Below are 17,283 nucleotides of genomic sequence, written 5' to 3'. Positions count from 1 at the left end.
CCCCCCCACCCCCAGCCAAAATCGATCGTTAAGACGATCGATCACACGATTCACACCCCTAATGCGCATATCCGGGCAGCTTTTAAAATGCGCTCAGCATTCAACATCTCCTAGTTAATGCGCACATCAGGCTTTCAAGATTCTTTATTTTCCTCCCCAAATCCTGTGACTTCTAGAAATGTAAAAACTGAATTTTAACAGTTTCACATTAAGAAATTTGAGGCAGGGTTTCCTCAATCTTGTGCATTAGATTTCTAGGGCTTTCTCAATATAATTTTAGACATTAACTGTTATAGAAAATGAACACTGCCTTAGTGGTTAAACATCATAATTTGCATCAATTCTCCAGTGATCAAAACTGCTTTCATCTATGGTTTTGGTTTTGTTTTTTTTTAAATAAAACAGACTATTTCTGCTTTACATTTTAAAATCTAGTTTCATCCTCTCTTTACGGTAGTGATAGGCATACTAAATCCCCAAATAGCTTCTTCTCAGCATGAATTTATTAATATCCACCCACATCCAAATTATGTTCAGCATTTGTCCCCTATTCTTTTGTACCATATTAAGACACAAAAGCATCACCTCTGATTGAGGGTCTTACTCAAAGGAATTTTTCCAGTTCTATATCGATAGAAATATCTTTACTGAATAAGGGCCTGAGATTCATTGCAATGCACTAGGTTGCTCCTTCTTTGTCACAAGACTCAAAACTTACAACTCAGTAAGAGGAGAACTTTTAAGCTATATATACTGTATATATATCTATATAATAGCAATACTACAGATTTGTCAGTATTTAGGATAAAATATTTGTGCATGTGAACAAATAAACTTACTCTTCCGGCTTCTTCCAGTGATTTTTGATCTTTCGAAGCATGACCTGCCATTGATTTCATTCGAAGGAAATTTGCAGCACTCAGAAAAGGAATGCAGGCAAGGATCATCAGAGTCAACTGCCAGCTGTATATAAAGGCAATAATAATGGCTGCCAGCAAAGTGCAGATAGTCATGGTGACCAAACCTAGTCGACTCCCAGTAGCCTACCACAAGACAAAAGTTTAATGGGTTAGTAAAAATCCATCACATGAAAATGAAATAAACAGAACAACAAACAAAATGACAGGCAAACTTAAATGAAGAGGGCAAAACTAGTAAGACCTGTAAAGAAAAATAAAAAAAATAGAAAACAAATTACATATGAATATTGACTTTCTACTACTTTAAGAAAATAAAAAGGAGATAAAACTTGACTTATGCAGCTTAAGTCATCAGAAGTATAATAAACTATTTTTGAAATTGTAGTTGATATAGGCTACAACTTTTTTTTTTTATTTACATTCATTCAAGCTCGTGATACCTGCTTTAGTAATTGCATAACTGGACTATTGCAGTAGCCTATGAGTGGGCCTACCTGATAGGCTCACCCATAGACCCGTAGACTACTTCAGAATATTGCGGCCTGACTAGTTGTTACATAAGACATGCTGAAAGAAGGCAACACCACTGTTACAAAGACTTCATTGATTAGTGGTGATGGAGCAGGTTAAGTTTAAGATGCTAACCATGGCACATTGGGTCTTGAAAGGACCGGGACACACGTACCGATGGAGAAAATTTAATTGGTATAAACTAGGATGAGTATTGCTTTCTATTTAGGCAGTTTTGTATGAGTTAATTTCCTTAAGGGAGGTTAGGAAAACTCGTATAAGAGCTAGAGCATTTTCTATAACTGCACCTATTTGATAGAATTCTCTCACCATAGAACTGAAATCAGAAGATAATAATGATCTATTTCACAAGCAATTAAAAACTTGGCTTTTTCCCTCTTTAGATCAGAGCTTGTGGGAGGCTGAGACTGGACGGTCTGATTGTTGTTCTGAGGGACAGGAGATAAGTGTTCAGAGGGTGGTTGGGGGGTTGGGCAAAGCTAGGAGATGTGGTCTTGATTTAGGGACTGATAAGAGGTGGAGATTGAAGCTGAGACAAAAAGGAGGGTATAGGGTATCCTCCCATTTACAGATGCTTTTATTTTTGTATCTTTGTATTCTGTTTTTATTATTATAGCCTGTTTTATGTAATGTAATTGATGTTGACTTAGTTAACCTCTTTGGGCGGCAACTTTGTGAATGGAGAAGCAGTTTGTAAAATTGACAAATAAATACATATTTAACTCCATAAACTTTGGAAACAATATACAAAAATTAAGATTGATACTCAAAATTATTGTCATGACCCTATAATTAATCCAAATAGTACAGCCAAGGTCAGCCTCCATAAACCAGAAGGATGCATTCTCTGCATTCTCCACCAGTCCTAAGGTTTTTTTTTCTTATTCTATTCATCTATATCTTGCTCTGTTTTTACAGTATTATGTTCTCCTGGATTCAGATAAATTTTTGATTTTGGGGCTCCCAGAAGTTTCCTTCTACTCCTTTTAGTCTCAAGTTCAGTTGGAACCAGCCTTTATTGTACTCTGCTGCCATTTGTTTAGTGTATTCATCACTGTAAAAGTCTTCTGAATCCTGAAATCACTGGCCCTAAATCCCTAAGTCACTGGTGCACAATGATTGTGATTCCCTCCCACCTAGCCTGCCTAGGGAGGACCTGAACTAAGAATCAGAACTAGGTCCTCCATATAACAGCATACAGCACAGACTGAGCCACTGGGCTAGTTTACATTGTTAATTTTAATCCATCTTGCTTTACAATCTCCATCTCCTATTGGATGGATAAGCGCAATGTTGTCATAATTCATTTTGAGTTCAGTTCTGTCGTATCAACCCATTTATTAATCTGCTTTTTCCAGAATAGCTAAAAGCAGATTCTTAAAGGTATCTCTCCCACAGGAAACTCTGATACAGAAATACCTAGCAAATGTTTAACTTCTGATGTCAATTTTACTGTTGAAATCCCTTTCTGGTTCAATGAGTGAAGGTTCTGCAACTGTTATATAGGGAAATAAATGTAATTTCACCCACAAAACATTTTTGTTCATTATTACTCTTTATGATTTTATAATGTGATGTTATTATGCTATTATTAATGTTGATGTAATTGACAATGTAATTAACCTGGGGTAGTTTTGTGATAAAGGAAATGATAAATAAACCTTGTTATTGTTGTTTATGGCTAGTGGGAGGAAAGTGGTGTTTAAATTGCCCACCAGAAATAGCATGTTTGGATGACCTTTAACAAAGTCTTTCATTAACATCCAAGTGTATGGTTTGAGTCATGAGCCGAGAACAATTCTTCCTTGACCTTTTGGCTGATATTGAGAACCTGTACAATATAGGGGAAAAGGGAGTTAATGCCCTGCCACCCAGTCCTACTGGTGACATGATGATAGTACAACCATGGCCAAAGGATGAGGACTAAACTTCCCACTGAAAATAAACCCCAAATAGTTTTTCTAACATACAGTATTATAGCTTCTGATATGACAAGAGATGTAATAACAGGGATAATATAGTTGCTCATTCATCTAAGATTGCCTTCAGGGCTCCCCATGGTCATCTGCCAAGTGGGCACAGGTCATTTGATCCATTGGAGCAGGGCGATTTGTTTTCACTGAGCCAAAGTTGATAAAGGAGCCTTTTTCTTCTATCGTGTGGTATTTTATCCAAACAAGTTGTTTACAAAATAATGGCAGAGTTCAGAATATGCGACTTGGCCCTTCTTTCCTCTCATACACATTTCTAAAATTAGCTTCTGATGCCAAATATGAGTGGCTTCTGATGTCTGTTTCAAAGTTTAACTTACCCCCTTGATTTGGGAAGCATCTGTGGCAAGTCTTGTAAGCAAAACACCTACTGCATTCTTGTGATCATCAAACCATCCAATTTCCTGTGAATTAAAATAGCATTGATTGGAAGGAACACCTTTTCTGCTGATTTATAAAGTGATGAGTAACATTTATATTAGCATCTGAGAGTATTTTAAGTAAGTCTGAGTATCAGGTCATATATCAAGTGAAATAAGAGGAATTTTTTGCTTGCATTGAAGTAGCCGCACTAACAAATGAATGACAACGATACTATCAGAGCTGGTGAAATAGAAGTTCAACTAGCTTTCATTTATTTATTGATTTTTATATATTTTATTGTGCCCTAAATCAGGATGCATACATAAATTACTGTGATACAAATAAAAGAGAGAATGAATTGAGACAACAAACAGGGTCAGAGAGAGAGAGAGAGAGAGAGAGAGAGAGAGAGAGAATCTTTATCAGGCCATCATAGTAGTCAACTATTTATATCACTATAGGAAGACCAGCTAATAACTTGAGGTGAGGATTTGTTGTTGGTTTAGGGTTTGGGGACAGTTTTACGTGCAGAGTGAGACGTATGAACAGCACAGTACACCTCAGTGAAGATTTGAACATCATTTGGACTGAGGAAAGTCTCACAAAGATGAGATTTCTACAGTGTTCTTTTGCTCTAGCTTGATGGACTCCAAGTGTATTATGCAGTTCGTATGTCTCACTCTGCATGTAAAACTGGCCCCAAAACTCTAAACCACCACCAAAATCTTACCTCAAGTTATTCGCTGGCCCTCCTATAGTGATATAAATAGTTGAATACTATGAAGGCCTTATAAAGAGTCTCTCTTTCTCTCCCTCCCCCCAGAGACCATGTGAAATTATAGCATTTTGATGACTCTAGGGGAAAGATACCAATAGTGATGGTGGGACCTCTTTGCAATGGTATGATCTTCTGCCCCCACCCCCTTGGAAAAAAATGACTAAAACCACTAATTAATTTCACCTAGGCTAATGAATGAACTTTAGCTAGCAATGGACTTTTGATACTATCAAGCCAAATTTACTTATAGCTGTAGTACAGCAGAAAGGACAAGAACATTGAACAAGAGGATTAACTGAGCCAGTTATATCGGTCAATTATATTGTAACCTAGTACATTTTCTCTTTTTTCCTCCTATCCTGTCTTTTTTCCTCCTAACCTGTCCCTTTTCTCTTTTTTCCTCCTATCCCAGTTGGTAATTTCCTTGTTCATTGTAACTATTATTTTCTGCACCAGTTCAATTACCCTAGTTCTATGTTTATTACACGACTTGTTAAATGTAAACCGACTTGATGCAACCTTTGGTCGTGAAAGCCAGTATAGAAATTAATAAATAAATAAATAAATAAATTTTGAAAGAAGAGGACCATGATGCCCACCTACTCTGCTTGTTCCTATCTACACTTCCCTAGCTAAGGCTATCTCTCAGCTGCCTCTATACAAGCTTGACTGCCTTCATTGTTTTAGTTCTGCTCATTAACCTTCATTGCTCTTTCTACCACTTATTGCTCTAAGATATCTTCTGTCTGTTTGCCGTACAAGCTTGACCAACTGCAGGAGATCAGTCTGTCTCTGTGGTCTTAACTGAAATTGTAGCCAAGTCAACTTGCTGCTAGTAAAAATTCATACTACATGAGTGCCTGTATTTCTTCTTCTAGTTCAGATGTTCCCAAACCTATCCTGGGGACTCCACAACCAGTCACATTTTCAGGATATCCAAAATGAATAAGCATGAGAAATTTGCATATACTGAGTTTTCCTGTTATATGAATTTATTTCATGCATATTCATTGTCGATATTCTGAAAACCCAACTAGCTGAGGGGTCCTCAGGATAGGTTTGGGAAGCCCTGTTCTAGTTATATATGTTCTTATCAAACTAACGGCTCGATACAGCAAGGACGCGTTAGAAAGAGTGTGGCAGTGCCGGGCGCACCCTCGTTTGCCCCACGCACTCTTCTGATCACATACCGCTCGATACTCTGTTTAAATTGCTTGCAAATGCAAGCCGCGCATGCGAAGCATTAGGTGAAGCGTTAGGCCCGCGCAACCCATTTTACTGTATAGGCGCTTAATACAGCACCTATACAGTATCCTGGGTGTGCTGGTACCTGTCATTTCAAATGACATTTGAAATGACAGGCACCAGGAAGTGGATCCCAACTTTAACCCATGAAAACCTAAAAACCGAAAATCCCCTCTCCCGAAGCGGCTCGACATGTGCCAACTTACCTTTTGTTGCTTTTCAGCCCCTTCCCTTCTCTGCCGCCCTCCGGAGGGGGCAGCCGGTGGCGAAAGCGGCTTGCAGCGTTCCCCCCCCCCCCCCACACACACAGGTCCCGGTTCTCCTGGCTCGGCCCTCATCAAATTGTGAAGTCAGGTGAGAGCCGACTGCTCTGTGCCCTCTCCAGTCATGGCGTGAGCGGAGCGAAGCGAAGCGTACTTTCATTGGCCTGAGCGCCCGTCAATTTGGGCGCTCCAGCCAATGAAAGCACATAGATGGGCGCACGTGACATCACAGGGTGCGTCACGCCCATCTATGTGCTTTCATTGGCTGGAGCGCCCAAATTGACGGGTGCTCCAGCCAATGAAAGCACATAGACGGGCGTGCTTTCATTGGCTGAGCGCCCGTCGATTTGGGCGCACATGGACGGGCGCGCGTGACGTCACGGCGTGCGTCACACATGCCCGTCTATGTGCTTTCATTGGCTGGAGCACCCAAATTGACGGGCGCTCAGGCCAATGAAAGTACGCTTCGCTTCGCTCGCACCGTGACTGGAGAGGGCACAGAACAGTCGGCTCTCACCTGACTTCACAATTTGATGAGGGCCGAGCCAGGAGAACTGGGACCTGCGCAGGGGGGGAGGGGGGGGAACGCTGCAAGCTGCTTTCGCAGCTGGCTGCCCCCTTCGGAGGGCGGCAGAGAAGGGAAGGGGCTGAAAAGCAACAAAAAGTAAGAAAGCAACAAAAGGTAAATTTGAGTTGCTTCGGGAGGAGGGGATTTTAGGTTTTTAGAGGTTTCCTTTTGGGGGAAAGTTTGCCGTCTACCATTACCCCTGCCTCTAACGCAGGGGTAAGGATAGGCGGTAAGTTAGCAGGTTAGACGCGCGGCAAAACGGCAGGGTAAAATAGCGATAGTCGGGGCGCGCGTTACTGTATGGGAGGGAATAGCTAATTCGATCGTTTACATTTAATATACATGCCGCGTGCGGAAGGGGTTACCAGGTGATTTAAAGAGGCAGTAAGAATCGGTTAAAGGGGATTGTGTATTGCAGGAAGGGCTAACGCGGCCGGAAATTGAGTAGAAAGCGGGTTAGGAGCGGGGTAACCGCGGCCCCACTTTACTGTATTGACCTGTAATTTAGCTGGCCAGACTCAGGGGTTCCTGAGAACAGATCCATGGAAAAAAAAGAAGACCCCACCCCAACCCACAACCCAGATCTTGCTCCTGTCACATGATGGGGCAAGGTCTGGTCAGCACTATTTTGGAAAATGATGTCAACCAGGCCTGGATCCAGTGGGCACCCCAGGCCCTACTGCTGGCCATCAGTATTTTTTTGTTTGTTTGTTTGTTTTTTAACATATTGGGCATGTTGGGGTTTCACTACTAGGCCATCAGCTAATTTGTGGGTGATGAAGGAGTGGGGGGCCCTACCAGCCTATAAATTATATGGAAAAGGGAGGTGAGGGGTTAGGAGTGCAGTTCTTGGGAAGGGGTATGTCTTTTTATTTATAAAATTTTATATACCATTGTTTAGAGAGGTTCCATCACAACGGTTTACAATTATCATAATAATAAACATAAAATCAGTACAGCAAAGTAAAAAAACTCTAAAAAACAGATATTAACTATTAAGTTATACTTCAAATCAAAAATAAGACATTAAAACAGGTTAATAAAAAAATTCTACAAATAACACATCAAAAAATAAAAAATAAATAGTTAAAAAAAATAAATAAAATAAAAATAAAATAAGTAATAAACAGTTGTAGCTGGCTAAACCTTCTGGTTCTGCTGGTTGTGTTCATTATAGGCTTTGCAAAAAAAGCCATGTTTTCAGATTTTTTTTTTAAACGTTTTTCATTTTGCTGCATTCTAAGGTTGTCAAGTAGCACGTTCCATATCTTTGGTCCTGCGAGAGAGATGGCTCTATTTCTGACGTGCGTTAACTGTGCTGATTTTACTGAGGGAATGGATAGAAGAGCCTTAAGGAATGGGGTGGGCATCTAAGAGACTAAAGGAGTGGGGGTGTCCTTGACTAGGGAAAGGTTTGAGTAGGGGGGGGGGCGGCAAGTCATCACAGCATGGCAGATTTTTCTATATTTTTACTTTTTTTTGTGAGGCCACCTTGAATGGTGGCCCCAGGATGGGGCAGAGTCTAGTAAGAGCCCCAACAACATTTTTAATACTTTTTGGGGTGGAATGTTTTGGGCTGTGTGGCCCTTTAATTCTACCATGGGAGCATCAGGACTCATGTTAGGGTCTCAGTGCTCCTGTAGTAGAATACCATTTCTGGAAAAGGCATATATAAAATAATGTGGCTGAAAATGTTTTAAGTTGGCTGCATTACTTTATTTACATAGAATTAGGTATGCAAAAGATGCTTGCATAGATTAACAAAATTCATGCATGTAAATGCCATACAAAGCAGCTCATTGTAATATGGGTGGGTTTCGGGCCCAAACATCATGCAGTATCACGCGATATACAATGTCTATCGCATGTTATAGCCCTATTGCAACTTGATAAATTTCCCCCTTAGGGGGGAAATCAGCCTCTTTCAAAACTGACTAGAAGAGCATTCATAAATGTAGGTGCCTGTTTTCACTAAGCACCTAAATCGTGGGTGGCTATGGGGAAAGAGTTAGGGCAGGGAGAAAAAAAAAAAAAAAGTTAGGCACCTACTGGTGACTTTCAGCACAATACAACTATCTTCAGTCCATAAATCTAGGTGAACGAATTGCAGGTCTAAATTTAGGACCTAGGTTTAGTAAATGTTTAGCTAAAACTTACATTTGAATGAAAAGGACCTAAATTTAAAAATGTCCTAAAATATAGCTTCCTAATTGAAGCACTGAGTGTATTTTAAAATTAAACCCTAAGTGACTCAGTTCACAGAGGGAGACTGTTGGCCTTTATGGTTTGGGGTTTTTTAAATTCAAAGTAAGGTGCACTGTGGTAGATATAGTGCCTGCTTCCACCTTTAGAAATTAGCACTGTAGGTACCATAATGCATCAGGATGGAGCTATCAGAAATTCATGACTAGCCTAAAATTACACTCATGTGGCATCTCTGGTTTGGAAATGTTTATTTACTGACCGATGGTGATTATGTTTGGCCAAATAATAAATAAATTTATTTATTTAAAAGACATTACCCGCTCTTCCTACATTCAGAGTGGCATACAATATGAACATACCATAGTCAAGTAGAGATGTGAATCGTTTTCCATATCGTCTTAATGATAGAAATCGTGTGGCAGGAGAAGAAAATCGTGTTTGGCACGATTATTTCATTGAAAAATCGTTAAAAATCGTTTTTTCCGATTAGTGCGCACTAACTCGAGTTAGTGCGCACTAACTCAAAATGATACAAATAGACACTTTCCAGGTCACTGAAGGTCAGTTAGGAATGAATATGTGTTCCTATTGGCTGGCAGCCCTCTTATCTATTGATGTTACCAAGGTTACCACTGAGGTGATCGTTGGGGGGATGGGAAATGGAACTGGAAACTCATGAACACCAACAGAAAATGAAACAAAGTGTTCACACTTCCCAGGTCAGTAAAGGTCACTTAGGAATGAATATGTATGTATGTATTCCTATTGGCTGGCTGTGCTCTTATCTATTGATGTTACCAAGGTTACCACTGAGGTAATGGTTGGGGGGATGTGAAATGGAAACAGTTGGAAGCTTGACATGTGATGATCAGCACTCACGTGACTAGAACTTCTTTGTTTATTATTTTTGTTAGCAGGCACCTGAAATGCTAGTGCATGTTGAATTTGCCAATCACTGTGCATTTTAGAAAGGTGGCCCTGGCTGGAACTGTACACAGTTCAAATATATGTAATTGATTGTTGGTAAGTGTATTTTTTAAGTAGCCACACTGGCACAAGTATGTTTACTTTTCCTCCTACTTAACTCACTAGCTCAGCTTTGTAAGAAGGGCTTCTCTGCTTGAGTGAGGGTCAGGCAGCTCCCCCCTGTCTGTGAAGCCAGCCTCTCACTAGTAATGCAGGGAGGGAGCTGTCTCAGACTTCACCATCCTCCCCCCCCCCCTCACCCACACACCATTCACTAGCTGGGACATGGGGGAAGTCAGGAGTGAGGGTCAGGCAGCTCCCCCCTGTCTGTGAAGCCAGCCTCTCACTAGTAATGCAGGGAGGGAGCTGTCTCAGACTTCACCATCCTCCCCCCCCCCCCCCCACCCACACACCATTCACTAGCTGGGACATGGGGGAAGTCAGGAGTGAGGGTCAGGCAGCTCCCCCCTGTCTGTGAAGCCAGCCTCTCACTAGTAATGCAGGGAGGGAGCTGTCTCAGACTTCACCATCCTCCCCCCCCCCCTCACCCACACACCATTCACTAGCTGGGACATGGGGGAAGTCAGGAGTGAGGGTCAGGCAGCTCCCCCCTGTCTGTGAAGCCAGCCTCTCACTAGTAATGCAGGGAGGGAGCTGTCTCAGACTTCACCATCCTCCCCCCCCCCCCTCACCCACACACCATTCACTAGCTGGGACATGGGGGAAGTCAGGAGTGAGGGTCAGGCAGCTCCCCCCTGTCTGTGAAGCCAGCCTCTCACTAGTAATGCAGGGAGGGAGCTGTCTCAGACTTCACCATCCTCCTCCCCCCCCCCCGCACCCACACACCATTCACTAGCTGGGACATGGGGGAAGTCAGGAGTGAGGGTCAGGCAGCTCCCCCCCTGTCTGTGAAGCCAGCCTCTCACTAGTAATGCAGGGAGGGAGCTGTCTCAGACTTCACCATCCTCCCCCCCCCCCTCACCCACACACCATTCACTAGCTGGGACATGGGGGAAGTCAGGAGTGAGGGTCAGGCAGCTCCCCCCTGTCTGTGAAGCCAGCCTCTCACTAGTAATGCAGGGAGGGAGCTGTCTCAGACTTCACCATCCTCCCCCCCCCCCCCTCACCCACACACCATTCACTAGCTGGGACATGGGGGAAGTCAGGAGTGAGGGTCAGGCAGCTCCCCCCTGTCTGTGAAGCCAGCCTCTCACTAGTAATGCAGGGAGGGAGCTGTCTCAGACTGGTATCAGGGTTAGGGCACTGTGTGCAGGAAGATCACAACACTCCTGGTATTAATAGGGATAGGGCACTGTAAGAGATGACTGTAGTAGATTGAATAAAGATCTGATGTTTCTGCTCTCCTCACACCAAACAAAACCAACACACAAGCAGAGAAGCCCTTCTTACAAAGCTGAGCTAGTGAGTTAAGTAGGAGGAAAAGTAAACATACTTGTGCCAGTGTGGCTACTTAAAAAATACACTTACCAACAATCAATTACATATATTTGAACTGTGTACAGTTCCAGCCAGGACCACCTTTCTAAAATGCACAGTGATTGGCAAATTCAACATGCACTAGCATTTCAGGTGCCTGCTAACAAAAATAATAAACAAACAAGTTCTAGTCACGTGAGTGCTGATCATTACATTACTTTTTTTTGTCAAGCTTCCAACTGTTTCCATTTCACATCCCCCCAACCATTACCTCAGTGTTAGCCTTGGTAACATCAATAGATAAGAGCACAGCCAGCCAATAGGAATACATACATACATATTCATTCCTAAGTGACCTTTACTGACCTAGGAAGTGTGAACACTTTGTTTCATTTTCTGTTGGTGTTCGTTAGTTTCCAGTTCCATTTCCCATCCCCCCAACCATCACCTCAGTGGTAACCTTGGTAACATCAATAGATAAGAGGGCAGCCAGCCAATAGGAACACATATTCATTCCTAACTGACCTTCAGTGACCTGGAAAGTGTTTATTTGTATCATTTTCAGTTAGTGCGCACTAAATCGAGTTAGTGCGCACTAACGGGGAGTTAGTGCGCACTAACTCGATTTAGTGCGCACTAACACGATTTAACGATTTTTAACGATAAATCGTTAGAATTTCTATTGTATCGTGTTCTATAACGATTTAAGACGATATTAACATTATCGGACGATAATTTTAATCGTTGAAAAACGATTCACATCCCTATAGTCAAGTGAACAGGGGGGGAACAGGACATTACAAATAAGTAATGCTTCTAAACTTTAAGCCTTTTATCACCATATTTGAGACATATCTACCTGTTGAAGCAGTGCCTTGAATGATAAAGATCGTAGTCTCATGGTAAGATTCTCTCCAGACTTTCCAAACGTGATTCCCTAAAGGTTTTTTTTTTTTAAAAAAAGCACACAGCACATTGAATTCAGATATCTTTTGTTATTGATGAATTCACTGTTTCATAGGTTAACTCAGTATATGCTATTGCATGCTAGTAGATATCTTTTGAGGAAAACGCAAAGTATAATTTTTTTCCAACAAACTCTGAATACAAAATACACTTTATTTAGAATGCACAGTTGAGGTATGTTACACACTGTAGTAATTCTGCAAAGTGCAAGTCTATCAATACTGCAATAACACCTACTAGTTCAGTAGTTCATGTTTCCAAAACCTTTGCATATATTCTGACAAAGCTACTATAAATTTAGATATTTACATTAGGATTATATTTAAACTTTATATCAGAATGCACATCCCTTGCATAGAGGTAATCCAAGGGCCACTAAAGACAGAATTTGCCAATCCGTTTGTCCAATTCATTTTTTCTGCAGAGTCAAAAAGTCTGAATCAGGCTTAAAGTATTACAGCATACATATAGGATATGTATGAAATAATAGTAGGAATTATCTACAGTTTTTCTTAAAAGACTGGTATTACTGTATAATTAAACTGATTTCTTCTTGAAGGTCTTTGCATTTTACAAATAAGTAGTGAAATGCTTTCATAAAAAGTTTGGAAATAGAAAAATTACACAGAGGTTAAGAAAAGATTACAGAGAAATTACTACTTCCTGATAGTTTCCTCTGAGGAAGGCAGGCCAATCCACACCAGTGGGTTATGCACTTCTATCAGCAGACAGAGACAGAGTAAAATTGACTCGTTGAGTCCTGACATATAGCCCTGCCCCAACATCAGCCTGCCAGTATCTCTATAAAAAACAAACTGTTGACACACTGATTGTACTTGAACATGACTATTAATAATCAACCACTCATGCTTCCAACCACATGGGGAAACACTGAGCTTAGCAAAAAGTTAAAATCAACTAATCTTAGGGGCTGGTTATATCACTTACAAGGCCTTCAAAGGAATTAACAGAAATAAGTGTTCATCGTCCACAGATAAAGGACGAACTAAAATAGGCAACCCAAGGAGGGTGGTGGATTGGCCTGCCTTCCTTAGAGAAAAAAGAAAATTATCAGGTAAGTAGTAATTTCTTTTCCTTCCTCTGCACTCAGGCAGGCCAGGCAACACCAGTGGGATGTACCAAAGCTACTCCCGAAAAGGTCTTGTCAACACTGCAAGCACAACAGCCATGTCCTCCTGAGCCCTAACATTCAAGAGTTAATGCTTTGAGAAAGTGTATAAGAAGGACCATGTCACTGCCTAGCAAATCTTGACAGGAAACAACCACCAAAGCTCCACCCACGAAATCGCCTGAGCTCTAATGGAATGCATCCTGACCTGCCTAGGTAATGGGACATCTGCATCCACAAAGGCGGCCATAATGACTTTTCACTCAACGGACTATATTCACCCATGTCGCCAGTTCGCCTTGTTTACCTCCACCATGGAGCACAAACAGTTGATCAGACTTCCTGAAGGAGCGAGTAATCAAGTATTTTACCAGATGCCATTTGATATCCAAGGCATGCAGCAGATGATAATCCAGCTCATCTCTATTCCTGTCCAGCATGGGCAGGGAAATAGACTGATTCAAATGAAATTCCAAAACCACTTTCAGCAAAAAGAAAGGTATATTCCTAAGCTGTATCACCCTCAGAGTCATTTGTAGAAATGACTCATGGCAAGAAAGAGCTTGCAACTCTGAGACCCACCGTACTGAGCAGTTTGTTACCAGAAAAACAGTTTTCAAGGTGAGCAGCTGCAAAGAGTCCATGCAGTGGCTAAAATATAGAATCCACCAAAAAATGCAAGACCAGAATAAGGTTAAGAGGCACCAGTAGCTGCAAGGGAGGATGTGCATACATGATAGGGATGTGAATCGTGTGCCATATCGTCTTAACGATAGAAATCGTCTGGCAGGAGAAGAAAATCATGTTAGACACGATTTTTTAGTTAAAAAATCGTTAAAAATCATTTTTTCCGATTAGTGCGCACTAACGGGAGTTAGTGCGCACTAACAGAAAATGATACAATTTGACACTTTTCAGGTCAGTTAAGGTCAGTTTAGGAATGAATATGTATTCCTATTGGCTGCCCTCTTATTTATTCATGTTACCAAGGTTCCCACTGACAATATATGGGGGATGGGAAATGGAAACAGTTGGTAGCTTGACAAAAAAAGTAATGTGATCAGTCAATGTGACTAGAACTTGTGCCCTAACCCTGATACCAGGGGTGTGGTGATCTTCCTGCACACAGTGCCCTAACCCTGGCACCAGGGGTGTTGTGATCTTCATGTACACAGTGCCCTATCCCTATTAATACCAGGAGTGTTGTGATCTTCCTGCACACAGTGCCCTATCCCTATTAATACCAGGAGTGTTGTGATCTTCCTGCACACAGTGCCCTAACCCTGGCACCAGGGGTGTTGTGATCTTCATGTACACAGTGCCATATCCCTATTAATACCAGGAGTGTTGTGATCTTCCAGCACACAGTGCCCTATCCCTAATACCAGGGGTGCTGTGATCTTCCTGCACACAGTGCCCTATTCCTGATACCGGGGGTGTTGTGATCTTCCTGCATGCAGTGCCCTATCCCTGATACCAGGGGTGCTGTGATCTTCCTGCACACAGTGCCCTATTCCTGATACCGGGGGTGTTGTGATCTTCCTGCATGCAGTGCCCTATCCCTGATACCGGGATGTGTGCAGGAAGATCACAACACCCCTGGTATTAGGGATAGGGCACTGTGTGCAGGAAGATCACAACACTCCTGGTATTAATAGGGATAGGGCACTGCATGCAGGAAGATCACAACACCCCTGGTATCAGGGATAGGGCACTGTGTGCAGGAAGATCACAATACCCCGGAGGAGTGAGGGTCAGGCAGCTCCCCCCTGTCTGTGAAGCCAGCCTCTCACTAGTAATGCAGGGAAGGAGCTGTTTCAGCCTCACCATCCTCCCCCCCCCCCTCACCCACACACCATTCACTGGCTGGGGCATGGGGGAGGGGAGGAGTGAGGGTCAGGAAGCTCCCCCCTGTCTGTGAAGCCAGCCTCTCACTAGTAATGCAGGGAAGGAGCTGTTTCAGCCTCACCATCCTCCCCCCCCCCTCACCCACACACCATTCACTGGCTGGGGCATGGGGGAGGGGAGGAGTGAGGGTCAGGAAGCTCCCCCCTGTCTGTGAAGCCAGCCTCTCACTAGTAATGCAGGGAAGGAGCTGTTTCAGCCTCACCATCCTCCCCCCCCCCCCTCACCCACACACCATTCACTGGCTGGGACATGGGGGAAGTCAGGAGAGAGGGTCAGGCGCTCCCCCCTGTCTGTGAAGCCAGCCTCTCACTAGTAATGCAGGGAGGGAGCTGTCTCAGACTGGTATCAGGGATAGGGCACTGAGTGCAGGAAGATCACAACACCCCTGGTATCAGGAATAGGGCACAAGTTCTAGTCATATTGACTGATCACATTACTTTTTTTGTCAACTACCAACAGTATCCATTTCCCATCCCAACCATCACCTCAGTTGGAACCTTGGTAACATCAATAGATAAGAGGGCAGCTAGCCAATAGGAATACATATTCATTCCTAACTGACCTTTACTGACCTGGAAAGTGTCAATAATTTGTATCATTTTCTGTTAGTGTTCCTGAGTTTCCATTTCCATTTCCCATCCCCCCAACCATCACCTCAGTGGGAACCTTGGTAACATCAATAGATAAGAGGGCAGCCAGCCAATAGGAATACATATTCATTCCTAACTGACCTTTACTGACCTGGAAAGTGTCAATTTGTATCATTTTCTGTTAGTGCGCACTAACGGGAGTTAGTGCGCACTAACACGATTTAACGATTTTTAACAATAAATCGTTAGAATTTCTATTGTATTGTGTTCTATAATGAATTAAGACGATATTAACATTATCGGATGATAATTTTAATCGTTGAAAAACGATTCACATCCCTAATACATGATAACTTTCAAGAGCCTGGACACACCTGGATGGGAAGACAATGTTCTACTACTGATCCGCCCCTACAGAAAGCTGCTACCTCTACCTTCAGAGTGCTTAAGGCCAAGCTTTTAACCAAACCTTTTGCAAAAATTCCAGTATCAGCAGAATTTCAGCTTTAAAAGGGTGAGAACCTTGCCCCTACACGAGCTCTCGAACACTTTCCAAACTCTAATATAAGCTAGGGATGTGGAAAAGTTCCTGGCCAGAGCAAAGTGGAAATCACTGTAGAAGATTAACCATGCTTTAGCAACTAAACCTTCAAGGGCCAAACCATAAGAAAACTGACCCAGATCGTTGTGCAGTATTGGCCCCTGATGCAACAGATCATTCCTGAATGGCAGTCTGAGAGGACTGTCTACCAGTAGCCTCTGAAGATTGGCATACCACAGCATCCGGGGCCAATCCAGAGCCACCAGAAGTACAATTTTGGTCTGACTCACAATCTTCTGAATGACCCTGCCTATCATTGGCCATAGTGTGAAGCATATAAAATCCCACTCTGAGGCCAAACTGAATTAAAGCATCAATTCCCAGAGATTCTCAGATACCTTCTGCAACTAAAGAACCATGGTACCTTCATGTTGTTGGAGCTCGCCATCAAATCCAGATTTGGTTGACCCCAAAGTTTCACTATGAGTTGAAAGGCCTCATCTGCCAACTCCCACTCTCCTGGGTCAAGGACTTGTCTGCTGAAGAAGTTGGTCCGTACATTGTCCTTCCTAGCAATGTGGGAGGCAGATATGTCCTGAAGATGCTGTTCTGTCCACAACATGAGCACATCTACCACAAGCAATCCCCACAAAGTAGATGCATGGCCGCCATCTGTTGGAGACAGAGAATTCTGGCAGGCTAATGTCAGGCAGGGCTATATATGTCTGTGACATCAACAAGTCAGCTTTTCTCCATCTGTCTGCTAGCAGGAATGCATAACCCACTGGTGTGGGCTGGCCTACTTGAGTGCAGAAGAAAGGAAGATTTTGTAATTTTTTATATAAAGTTTAACATTTCTAGAAATGTAATAATTTTGTCTAC

At 42.5% G+C, this 17,283-nt stretch overlaps 1 protein-coding gene across 1 annotated transcript in view; it reads right to left on the bottom strand.

Annotated features, from left to right (window-relative positions):
- Positions 1–17,283, bottom strand: part of LOC115084330 (multidrug resistance protein 1A-like) — a 176,033-nt gene that overhangs the window by 32,218 nt on the left and 126,532 nt on the right. The window contains exons 20-22 of the mRNA XM_029589047.1: positions 12,127–12,204; positions 3,763–3,846; positions 840–1,043 (exon numbers count right to left, since the gene is read on the bottom strand). Coding sequence (XP_029444907.1) covers positions 840–1,043; positions 3,763–3,846; positions 12,127–12,204 — 366 coding nt within the window. The remainder of the gene's footprint in view (positions 1–839; positions 1,044–3,762; positions 3,847–12,126; positions 12,205–17,283) is intronic.

Source organism: Rhinatrema bivittatum, chromosome 2 (genome assembly GCF_901001135.1).
Source record: "Rhinatrema bivittatum chromosome 2, aRhiBiv1.1, whole genome shotgun sequence".
NCBI lineage: Eukaryota > Metazoa > Chordata > Amphibia > Gymnophiona > Rhinatrematidae > Rhinatrema > Rhinatrema bivittatum.
This window is presented reverse-complemented; position numbering and strand designations above follow the sequence as displayed.